Source organism: Pieris rapae, chromosome 5 (genome assembly GCF_905147795.1).
Source record: "Pieris rapae chromosome 5, ilPieRapa1.1, whole genome shotgun sequence".
Taxonomy (NCBI): Eukaryota; Metazoa; Arthropoda; class Insecta; order Lepidoptera; family Pieridae; genus Pieris; species Pieris rapae.
In genome coordinates this window covers 8831486-8844746 of record NC_059513.1, presented here as the reverse complement: position 1 = coordinate 8844746, position 13261 = coordinate 8831486, and the positions used below count along the sequence as shown (strand labels likewise).

The 13261-nt window shown below is 31.7% G+C and overlaps 1 protein-coding gene across 1 annotated transcript; it reads left to right on the top strand.

Moving 5' to 3' along the window:
• Positions 1–10447: 10447 nt before the first annotated feature.
• On the top strand, positions 10448–12967 carry LOC111002276. The gene is made up of 6 exons (XM_045628368.1): positions 10448–10901; positions 10972–11278; positions 11757–11853; positions 12325–12435; positions 12523–12693; positions 12914–12967. The coding sequence occupies exons 1-6, from the start codon at positions 10448–10450 to the stop codon at positions 12965–12967; spliced, it is 1194 nt and encodes a 397-aa protein (XP_045484324.1).
• The last annotated feature ends 294 nt before the right edge of the window (positions 12968–13261 follow it).

Sequence of the window (13261 nt, the reverse complement as noted above, 5' to 3'; positions counted from 1 at the left end):
ATTGCGTAAATCTTTTAATGTTCGGTTAAGTGCTTCCAATGCACGTTTATGCGCCATTGTGCATTCGTCCCAGATGATGATTTTCGATGCCGCTAAAACTTTGGCCATTGCTGAGTGTTTTGCAATATTACACGTTGGTTCTCCAATAGTTTGAAGATTTAACGGTAATTTTAATTCTGAATGAGCCGTACGGCATCCTTCTAACAATGTGGCTGCTATTTCAGAAGAAGCAACTGCAACCGCTATGTTGGATCTCGCCCGAACAGTTGCTAAAACTAATGACATGAGGAATGTCTTGCCAGTTCCACCAAGGGCATCTAGGAAATATAAACCACCATTTTCATCATCGTTTGCCTTCATTAAAGTATCATAAACTTCCTTTTGTTGGTATTTCAACAGGGGTACATTCGTTTGAACTACTAAATCTAATTCCTGGTGATCATATTCACGTTCCCGTTCCAATACTCGATTAAATGCGTCATTCGACAACAACAACAAATAGAAACATTCATCATTCTTTGGATGAACTGTATACATACGACAATACCGAGTTTTATAGTTCTCTTCACTGTTTATACGAATGGGCAATAGCACTATCATTATAATTAAATTGTAAATTGTAAAAATAATTAAACGTATTTATTTAATAGAAATATTTTGAATATTGATTTCTTACAAATATCAAATTGTCATATATACGTCATTACACAGCTGTCATTATACGTCAATTACATAGCTATCATTTGCGTTTTATTATTCCAAGTCTGATTCTTATTTGTTATACCACTTTTTATAGTGACTGACGTTTCATGTCAAGTCCCACGGGAACGCTGTCGAACGGGATAAAAAGTATCCTATGTCCGTCTCCTGGCTCTAAGCTACCTCCATACCAATTTTCACTCAAATCTGTTCTTTCGTTCTTGAGTTATAAGTGGTGTAACTAACACGACTTTCTTTTATATATATAAGATAAATGCGTAGGAAATTCAAATTAAGCTTATGTATAGTTTCTGAATGGGAAGGTGGGGCCTTTGAAAGTAAGTACTTTACTTAAGTAATTTAAAAAGTATTTACATACATAAAATTCACATAGTAAGTAACATTCGCTGTAATTAAACACTTTTTAATCAATTGGAGAACCCGTACATTACCACAATGTACCCCCGATGTAAAAATTTGCATATAAATTTACATTTGAGTGCATTGCGAATACCATTAAAGATAGAAAACTCATTTCAAGTATATTTTATATAATACTAGCTGACCGGGCTAACTACGTTCCGCCTAACAAGTCAAATAATATTGTGTTAACTTAAGTTAAACTCAATTTAGGATTTCATTATGCTAATAATATTAATACATTACTGTTGTTGCAAATACAGTAATGTTTTATTGCTTGCCATTGCGAAAGAGAAGAGAGGTAACACATGTCTTCGATCAAGATCAAAGCCCGGTTATACATCTCCTCATTCACCTTCAGATTGGAATTTATTGAATTCGATGTTAAATGATGCGTAGTTTCGTCAACAGATGGCACCATACATGCTGTTGGCATACGCTGCATTTATTAATTAATTAATTGTTATTCGATAACTTATCCGATATTTTATTAAATATTATGCTATTCGGAGCGTAGAAAAATCCAGCAAAAAAGAGATGACTAACATTGGTGCAGTCGATCTTGAGTTATAAGTGGTGTAATTAACCCGACTTTGTTTTATATACTAAGAAGATTAAGACACTTTTCAAAGATTCTAAGATTTCGTTCGCGTAGAATTGGCGTCCTTCTTAATTGTTTACCGTTTAGAATGTATTTATATATGTTGCTAGACAGTTAATATGTGATATACATGCACCATGTTTTAGGTATTATACATTACTAATACAAAAAATATTCATAGGTGATTAATTTTAAGAAACGAAATTTTTAATACGGAAACAGCTTGCGTCACTTTTACCTAGTAATGCACAATGTTTTCAAACCCTTTCTTCTAGAGTTGAACACTTTCCTGTACATTTAGGTGTACCCCATTTAAAGTAACGTGCAATTAGGATGAATTTTAAATAGCCATGATTATAGACTTACCACTATTCATCATAGAAATTACACACGTTTTGACACACTAATATCGCCTTAATAGGCCTTTAGCGTTGTGTTCTTGCCCTGTAAATTAACACGCTCCATAATTACTATTGCAAGAAAGTGTATTTATGATTCAATTACAACGTGTAAATGCTAATTTATTCATTGTCATGACTTAAGTAAAGTCAGTCTTAACTAAACGTGACGTTAACGTTTATAATCCTAACTTTTATGATAAAACAAAATATTTAATATTAATTAAAGATGTATTTAGTAAAGTATTATTAACGGATGATTGAGGATTTATGTAGGTTTTATCATAATAAAACCAATAAAGTGTTTTGGAACCCTGGCATGCCTTGATAGAGTTTCGTTCAGAAATATCTATATTATTGAAATCTCTCATATTTTCTTTACATATCCATGTAAACGTTTTTTTCTTAAGAACATAGTAATAATTCTATCCCTATCTTACTTAGTTTAGTTGTTGACAGTACCTTGAATAAAATTAAATTGTTCCTTAAAAAAGGTTATTCTTATCTTATTGTATTACTTTAAACAGTCATTGTTTTGTGAAATATTTCATCCTTAACATTTCCCTTGAATCACGTTTCTTATACTTAATAAAAGATGAAAATGACGTTAACATTTCAGTATTTTATTATGAGTATAAATAAACCTGTAATATAAATAGTTATGTTTTATTAATACGCATCATCTTTAATAATAAAATATTTTAAAATAAAATAGTTTAAAACTTTTACAACGTTATAAAATATATATCCAACGTATTTTAACACAGAGTAAAAAAAGTTATAGCCTATCACACTGCGAATTTATCTTTCATAATAAAACAAGGAGATATAAGAAGAGATTGATGATAGGCATTATTTGTGGGAGATAGAGATGATTTCAACGCGAGCACATAAGTAATATTTATGCTCAGGTCAAATTACTATTACACATTCATTTTTACTTATCATACATTGTTACAGTGTTTATTAAAAGTTGCAAAATAGCTTTTAGCATAATTGGTTGATTAATATATGTATTAAAATTATTTTATTATGAACTGTGGGTCCCATTTTAGAATAATAAATTTGAAGAGCACGAATCATTCATGTGGCATCACTTGCACCCTCCCTCCCGAGGGGTGTGTTAAGGCCCCCTTCAGGTGTTGTCGGGAATCACGCCTTGCTGATGCAGGGCCTTACGGGGGCGGTCTATTTAGCCCTTTATGGGGGTTGTAGCGCGCGAGAATACAAGAGCTCCGCTCGCAGCACGCAGCAGATTGTCAATTCATTAACCCTAATATATGTCCTAACAGAAGTAAGGAACATGGAAAAAAATAAAAACAAAGACGTCGAGGCAGCCCTTAGGTAGTCTGTCTTGTTTTAAAGATATTTGGTTTCAAGGTATTAATAAATCAATACTATATAGAAGCATTTATGAAAGCATTATTCACCATCTATAATAGTCTAGTCAACAAGGTCAAAAACGTGAATAATAGAGATAAAGGTCCTAAAAATATGAGCGATGGCTTATTCGATTCGGAATCACCTCTAGAAAAATGTTTGTGAAGGATTTTGGTGCTGGTTAACAATTGCAATTTTAATTAACAAAATAAGATGAAAAAAAATGATATTTCGTTTTTTGTTAATAACTCAAAAATTATTAACATTTAAGCAATTTCGACAAAAAGCTCGTTAAAGAAGAGGAAATTTACAATAAAAAAGTCCTTAATCCCGGAATTCTATCTCCATTATTTATAATTTTAATGAGACGTTGATAATAGGGCTAAATGTTAATATTTTTCGAGTTAAAAACATTGATATACAAAAACCCAGGGTTTTTGTATATCAATGGTTAAAAACGAAATATATTTTTTTTTCATCTTATTTTGTTAATAACAATTGCAATTTTTAACCTACACCAAAATCATTTTTCTAGAGGTGATTCCGAATCGAATGAGCCATCGCTCATATTTTTAGGACCTTTATCTTTATTTTTCACGTTTTTGAACTTGTTGACTAGACTATAAAGGCAACGCCTGTTTAAGCCTTCTGGCATTGTAGATTTCAACATAAAGTTTAGTACTGTACACATATTTGCGATAATTAGTAATTTTCAATGAGTCGAATACACTACTTTAAAATGAAGATGCTTTATGTAACCCCATACATACATAACTACGTCCATACCACATTTTATGATGGTCATTAGAACACGTTATGGTTAAAGGTTGGCATAAGTCTCATTACCTTGCACCTGGGACGTGTGGTCGTTACAAACGTTATGACGGAAAGTGCTCAGTGCACCATCGTATATATTCACAAACTACTCTCTAATGATTACTTTACGGGTTTTAACTGACTAGTTCCTTCTAACAATTGAAATTGTCTTTGCGCTAGAGCAGTTCGAATAGTCGACCAGTCCACTTTCCGAGCGGCTAGTTATCTTGGCGTTGTAGAGATGTGGGGTATCTAAACCGAATTTACCATGGAGAGTATTCAGAGGAGTTGTTTGGATTAATTCAACTTAGGGTCCTTCTTAAGAGAGCGTAAGCGTAAGCGTTCTTAAAAAGCCGGCAACGCACTTGCGAGCCCTCTGGCGATTTGTATGTATGGATGGCGGTGGGAGTGGTGACATCAGGTGAGCCTTCTCTCCCATACATAACAAAACATATCAATTAATATGTGACTTAACGATAAACTTGTAAGTCTTTTATGTTTCTCATAGGTAAAGTATACGAAAATTAAAATAATTCATTCAGGAAAAGAAGATACAAAATCTAAAATATGAGGCAAAAATTCGTACGTTGAACGTACGATTTTTTGCCTCATATTTTAGTTTTGAAATGGAAGAAACATCTGGACTTCGCACATTAAATACATCTAATTGTAATTTTAAATTGCTTATGAATGAAACATGAAATTACAAATACGAAAATATCAAAATGTAGTTTTCGTACGAAGAGCTAATTAATTTTTCTTTTGACCGCTCACAATTAATGTATACTGATTGCTATTTAAGAGAATTTTAAATTTAATTTAAGTTGAAAATTAATTCAAAATAATTCAAATATGTTTTATATATAACCCAATTGATTAACAGAAAGGTTGAATTTTAATTAAAAAATATTTATAAATTATCTATTATTAATTGGTAATAATGTAACGTTTTCATATACCTGAGTATCATTGAATATATTTGCTGTAATATAATGAAAATTTATTATTTATGAGTATTTTTCTAAGTTTCATTAAGACCTTTTAAATAGACCAAGATTTACACAGAAAGGAGTCGTTTCTTCTAAGTGCGGAAAAACTTCAGCGATATACTAGACATGGTTACGGAAATTATACGAAGCTACAAAAACAGTAACTAGTTAGAATGGGAGCGGATAGGAGCTGAAAAGTAAACGAACATGAATTGGATTCGTTCTCGGTCCGTGTGAGCTATGAATGTTGAAATGAGAACATCGAAAATTACTTCTGTGACTGACGCAGTTAAAATGAATGAGGCACAGTAATAAATTTAAAGGCAGTTTAATTGCGTACGGGCTGTAGGAAGATTATTGCAATTGTTATTAGTTGTTAACAGAACGACTGAACTTCTTGTGTTCATTGCGATGCATTGTTTCATGTTTGAATTTATATTCATACCGTTTCATTCATATAATTAAAGTTCCATATGGATTTTACTTACAAGGATTTACTAATTAATTATAATTTCCTTACTAATAAGTTTGATAAAATTATCATAGATTATCTTTCAACTAAATCTAATAACTTATGGTTAAAAATAATCTTTTCTTTTACTTGTTACCTCGATAGTCATTAACAGAAAATTAGTGGAATGATTGTCTATTTAATCTAACGTATGATTAACTCGATATCTTTACAAAATCTTTCCTCTTTGAAGCTTCGTATGTAATATTTTTCACGTTTATTATTTAACGGGCCCACCCAAAGATAATATATGGAAACCATGGGTACATCACATAGTTCAGAGAAACAAACGGGATGGGAAGGCACTAACTGGGCAATAGAATGAAGACCGATTGGATACCGCGATAGATAAGATCTAGAAGTAGGCATAAAAATGTGGGTTTTAGAGGCTGTTACAAATCTTTGCCTAGAGTTCCATTGATATGCACACGCGAACACAATGGCGGAATCTTACATAGATTATTATCTGTGTCTAATGTATGACCGATAAACTAAGTCAAAAATAAGCTAAATAATAATATAATCTAGTAATAAAATACATGCATGATACATATCATTATAGTAAAGATCATAATTAGAGTAAAGGTTTAACGTACTTTACTCTAATTAACGTACTATAGACGCAGGGAAAATAATTTAAGTTTTTTCCTCCGAACTACAGTTAAAGTAAAATTTAAAAAGTTATTTTCTGGGCAGTCTGTGGTATCAGTAAAGTCATATCGTTCAATGAGGGTTTTGAGTTGACAGACATTTCAATTAACTCGGAGCCAAGTTGAGCCGAACTTATGCTTTCTAGAATATTCGATACACCTGCCTCTGCATTTATAAGGTATAAGACTCTGAGATTGCTTTCATAAATAAATTCTTTTATATAATAATTTATACTTATAGCTTCCATAACAAACAAGTAATCATTTTTAAGGATAAGTAAATTTTTAAATTATGAAGGATATATTAAAATACTTTAATGTAATAAATGGATATTCATTTATGTTTCGTGGAGAAAGCATAAAATATATATACATAATATAGATAGATTTATGTATAATGTTATTTCGTCGCAGCGTAAAGAGAATTTGAGACGCCAAGCCCAGGAGAGCTATTTTTAGTAAGTAATAATCCTTTGTTGGAAAGGGGAGATTTGACACTCACCTGCTTCTTGGCCACATATATTTCTGAAGGTGTGGTTGATTTGGTATTAGGGGTGCTATGTCACAAAAAACACAATTTGACAGACCGAGATGTAAAAGAGCAATTAAAATGCTTTAGGTTTTAGTATTAATGTGTATCTCAGTAACGTTATCATAAAATTTAATTTAATTTTTAAATAATATAACAATAAATTCTGCTAAAGAAAACATAATTAAATAAATAAATTGTATGCAAGTTTATTAAGGTTCTAATTATTAAGGTAGTTAAGTTTATTAAGGTAATAATTAAAAAGATTTGATTGTGACTTAACTTCTTACTTCTTCTTCTAACTTCCATAATTTTTATGTTTAATGCATAAAAATGGGCTTAAAGTAAGCTAAATCAGGCTGTTGGTGGAGCCAAAGTGGCACGATATTAGCACACTAAGTACTTAAAGAGATTTTTCAAAATTTCTCTTATTCATGAATTTTATTAAGGTTGATAATTAAACTAATCTGGCAATAAGTTCTGTTACAAATAAAAACGAATTTATTTTTTCAACTTCTAACATATTTATTATATTAAAAAATTTTTTCAATTTTGCGCTATTTCAATTTTTTGCGTTAACTATTAAATTACACTATGGAAGGAGTTTTTGAAGAAAGTAGGAGTGCAGTGATCGCCTTGCATAAAGTGGGTATGGAGCTGTCGGTCAACGTCAGTGTTTTTAGCGGAAAAAACACCCTTTCTTTGCTTAACGCCCTGGTCACAAGGCACGAACTACCCAAACCTGCCTTTAAAACAACTTTCCGGACTTTATAAGAACTGAAGACTACCCCTAGCATCTAGCATGATGATGCTATTGTAAGCATTTTACGTGTTTGTTGTCGTGAGTTATAAAATAAAATAAATATATTTGTTTGGGGAAAATATACGCTTTAATTTATTATAATAAAAAGCGGTTCGTGTTAATCTGCTGCATGAAGATGCCTTCGTCTAAAATAAAGCGTTGTCAGGTACGCAAAAAAGATTTGAAAATTTCATCAATCATAATGTTATGTGCGAAACACAACAAAAGGATTTTGAATTTAAAATCCGCCAGCTGCTTTGAAAAGAGAAGCGAAAATTTGTCACATATGCGCCGCGGGCTGTCATGCGGCAGAACCGCCGGTTTATCTAAACTAAAATAGTATTACTTTACTGTTTAATTTAAATAATCGGGATGTTTATGAAAATGTATGCTTTGTGTGTTTATATTATAGCACTGTTATAATCCATAAGGACATCCTTTAAATAAATGCTCGTTTTAAAACTAATTAAATCAAGTGTACAGCCAACTGTGAATTTTTTAATTAGATTAGTTACAAAATACTTCAGAATTCTAATCAGTCAGATAGATATTAAACGATGGCCGACTTTCTAGATATTCAAGCAAACATCCTTATCCAAAAAAATAACAAATAAAAACAGTGACGGAGGATTTTTTTTCAGTTATTCTCCTTAGCTCAACGCCCTTGAATCGGAATGTTAGTAAATGTAAACTTACATATTTTTTCAAAATATTGACTTTCGTAACTGTAAATGACCCTTAGTCTCGGCCTCAGATTACTGATATGTTTTATGATATTTTTCCTGTCACATGCCATCAACTTTTTGGGGGACCGCTGGTTGCCCGTTTTCTTCTCGATGCTTAACCTCAGTCATAGGAGTAACGCATTTTCTAAGAAAAATCCATGGTGCTGGGTTACGAATCTAGAACCTAAGTAATGGAGCTAGACCAAGACTGGTCTTGTTCATATAGGTTCAGAAGAGTTGAATTAATACCTACAGCCGAGTTCATAATTGGACATCAAGGCAAAATACGAAATTCCACCCGTATCACCTAGATGTTTTATACTATCCACAACTGAGCGTTTATTGAGACAGTGCCATGCACCACTATATGAATCCAGCTGCCCACTGAAGTATTTCCGAGCCAATTGAACTTGGGGTCTTTCGCTCGCGAGTTCTCTGGCATTCGGAGTGTCAATGAGCAGAGATCTTTTATTAACATCAGGTGACCCTCCTGCCCACGTTCTAAAAAAAACATAATTCAATAAATTATGTTTTGAATTTAATTAAATCTCTTTCTAGAATAATTATTATAACGGCGTTTAAGATACGATTGTGATTTGAAAAACAATACAGGGCCTATTTTTTATTTTTGTTAGCTAAAACGAACCTAACTTACAGAAAAGGTAACATTATGAAAAGTTGAGCATAAAAAGACAACAATGCAATGTCTTCAGTAAATACTAAACATTGAAGGAAGTGAACACGTAATTGGAATCCTTTCACAGAAATTGTTTAGAGAGCATTGCAAGTGTATTGGTCCGTCGTGGTTCGAGGATTGGCCACAGTCCAACTGCGCTCTTGAAGAGAGACAAATTGTGTACTTTGTAATATTACTTATTCGCTACAGAAACTAAGTATAGCTTAAAAATTGATACATGACATATACTGCAATTTGGAAGATCTTACTGGTGCCTAGAGCTTATTATTAATAATACGCGCTGGCAACTTTAAATAAAACTATTTCAACTTGGTATCATTAGCAATATTAAAACAATAATAAATAATCCAAATAGCTACTACAACAGTGAGCTATAGCTACAGAACTTTCCTCTTTCAACGGGGCCAAAAGTAATTTAACTTGATAAAAGTACTATTTGCTAAACTAGTGTGTTTTACCGTGGCCCGTGCCGCTAATAAAACATTCAGTTATTCGCGCTGTAGTTTCACAGCTTGATATCATTACGAGCTATTACACAAATTAGAAAACTTTTAAAGGACTCATATATTTAGGGTTGAATTATACGGAGAAAAAACCACCAGCTCAAACGGCAAAGTCATATTTGAAATAAGTACGAACCGGGTTCCAGAAGTGAAACCACTTCTTATATATAAATTGTATTCGTTTTTACAACAAACTCTCCAGCGCAATTAAATAAATATTTCTGAATAAATTCAAAGCTCTCGTTAAACATAAATTAATCAATAAAGCTTTGTATAAGTTTAACGAATATTTAAATGATCCTAATCCTTGGCACAGATTTGCTCCAGTTCAATCATTTTGTATGACTGAAAAGTTAGCGATTAAAAAGAGTGGCGGAGCATTTCTTCGCAGTTCTTTTTGCCCACTTATTGACTTGCGAACCGGTAGTAAATGTAAATTTGGAATCATTTTCCCATCTTATCTGTTAATAAATAAAATTATTTTGAGTTTGAGTTTGACATTAGTTATAAAAGAATTTAACTCAGAAATATTAAAGCTATAAGTTATTGAACCCAAATAGAAAAGTAAAAAGAAACAATTTAACTGCTCCACGTCATTATTGTATAATTGAAACTTCAAGAAGAAACTATATAATTTTATAAACAATTTCTCTTTATATAACTAAAGTTGTTGTTACAAAAATGTAGTGTTCCACTTCTACTCAAAGAAAACCATCTTGTATATACAATGAAGAATTATTACATATTGAAAACATTTTGTAAGAGAATTTTCCTCGTCGGCACGGGGAATTTTTGGTACGAAAACGCCGAGATAGGAGATGATTCTAGTATATATTACAGAACACTCTCTTCGATTTTATTTTTTGCATATTGTTTTATGACTTTACTGGAAATAATGGCAGCTTTTATGGGTGACTTTCCGGAAGATGAGAGACGAGATTCGATTACACTTTCTGTGAGCCATTCGATATTATTGATAAAGATATTCTCGATAATTTACAATAAAAAAATCATCAAACAGCACATGTCTGATATGGTATGTGTTTGCGAGCGGTACGAGAAGGAATCATCGCTGAGGGAGAGATATCGGTTTCTAAAGATGAACGTTTTGACATATTTTATTATTGTTTATAGTTCAGCCGCTTTTTTTGTTCTTGAAGGACTCAAGAAAGCTTATTCCGGTAGTATAAATTCGTTGGATTTTATAAAGCATTAATAGCTTAAATAATGCTTCAACAAATACTTTTTTAGGTTCGCATTTTGTGACCGTAATAACATATTACCCAAGCTATAACAATGATTCTGGGCTGGCAACATTCATCCGAATATTTAACACAGTTATCTTATATGTAATGTTATTAAGTATGATAATTGTTGATGGGTTTGCCATATCCAACTTAATCATATTAAAATACAAGTTTATAACTTTGAGACATTACTTTGAAGATCTGAGAGAAGACGTTGAAAAGATTTGTGAAATGGGCAATTATAAAATGGCAGGGGAGAGGCTTACGAATGGTGTTATAGAAGGCATTACTATGCATAAGGAGCTTCTTAGGTAATTTAAAATGTAACACTTGTATACTGTTTAGCTTTATTATTATTAAATAAAAGAGTTTATGATTAATTATAATATTCATTTATGTAGTATTTTGTTTAAATTTACAATTTTGTATAGTTTTTATAGCATGTTGAATCGTGGTGAAGACTGCACTGCTCTAAGGGTCCTGGGGCATGGTGTAGTTTCACGGAATTTTACAGTGCCTAATATGTAAAGAGCTAAGAATATGTATTATACACAATGTGCGGTAACTTGTAGCATTGACGTTGAGTTTACCTTGGACAATTTACTCCCATTTTTTAGCAAGTGGATTTATAGCTCTCTGTGCAACTCAGACGAAAACAACAGTTACGCTAAAATTTAGTCGAACACCTGCCCGCACTATTATTATTTAATATACTATATTTACATTAGACTAGCGAACATTTTATTATTTTATATATTATATTACTATTTACTACATATTTTTTTACAGACTATCGAAAGTAATTGACAAGGTATTTGGAACCGCAATGGCTTTTCAGTTGTGTCAGAGTTCTGTGGCGGCAGTCTCTCTTATGTTACTATTTGCAGTAAGAGATCCTTTATATATTATAATTTTATATAGACGTTTAAGAAAAATTTTCTTTCTTTCCTTTTGTATTATATCTTCTTACTTGTTGAAAATATAAACGTGAAATAATTATTTGTATGATTCCTTATCGCTTTACAAAGAGCTACGGTTCAGTTACAAAATAGCGGAAAGCTAGTTCAATATAGTAATTTTTTTACAAAATCTAAACATTTTCTTGTATTATTATCATATAACTTACCTACATATAGCCTTCATATAAGAATCTTTCTAAATTCACACATCAGATCAGTTGATTACTGCAACAAATATATCGTAATATAGTATTAGTAATTGTTTATAAAATGAATATATAAACGAACCGCCATTTTAGCTGTCCTCAGATCTTAATGTGATTAAGTCCTCATTATACGATCTCGATAATAGAAAAAAGCAATACCATAAACTATACTCCATTAATTTTATTAAATAGCTTTCAGAGAATCTAACATTATTTGCTAGTTTGAGGATAATTTCATTTGTGGCAGCTTTATTCCTTTTGCTTGGTCTGTTTTTATGTAATGCTGGCGAAATTACCTATCAGGTATGAACTATAAGTCAGTTTTGTAAGACACTCTCACACTGTTTTGTTCCATTTACTTAACAAATTCAATCCAATTCATTGTTTTAGGCATCATTATTACCAGATGCAATATTTTATTGTGGCTGGCATCTCTGTCCGGCAAGATACAAAGGGCAGAACCTCGGCAAAATAGTCTCCATAGCTTGTACGCTAGCTCAACGGCCCCTGGTTATAAAAGCCTTTAAAATGTTTGAGCTAACTTACGTAACGTTTCTTCAGGTGAGATTTTGTATACACATTTAGAAACTTCTAGAAACTAGAGAGTTTCATCAAAAGGTAACCTCATTAAGACAAATTTGATAACCTCTTCTTAACTAGAGTTATAATTGAAATGCCCATTTCATTCTATTCAAATTTATATATGTTAGTATTTTTAATTATAAGGCATTTAATAATACATTACAAATTATATAATTTACCCAGTTTTTGTTATTTTTAGGTCATCAGAGGAACATATTCAGTATTCGCGCTAATATATGCACAAAACCAGTGAGGAGAAATTTGCAAAATCTAAATGGCACTCAAATAACATAATGCAATTTATATTTAAAATATAAACACCACACACTTTTAAGTTTTGTCTAGAGGTCACATAAAATCATAGTTTTCATAATTATTTCCAGAACAATCTTGTACATTTAGACATTTCTGCTACATTCATTATAAACACATGAGCACGAGTATATTATCAGCCTTAAGTATTATATTAGTAGTTTTAAGATATGCTTATTCCTGCAGGCTTTCTCTTACGATGGTCGCGTTTATAGGTCGTACAATAAAAATGGCA

Coding starts and splice junctions, on each gene's coding strand:
- LOC111002276 (XM_045628368.1), top strand. CDS start 10,448: ATGAAGAATTATTACATATTGAAAACATTTTGTAAGAGAATTTTCCTC. Junction 11,854..12,324: donor CTCTTATGTTACTATTTGCA/GTAAGAGATCCT, acceptor TTTATTAAATAG/CTTTCAGAGAATCTAACATT. Junction 12,694..12,913: donor CTTACGTAACGTTTCTTCAG/GTGAGATTTTGT, acceptor TGTTATTTTTAG/GTCATCAGAGGAACATATTC.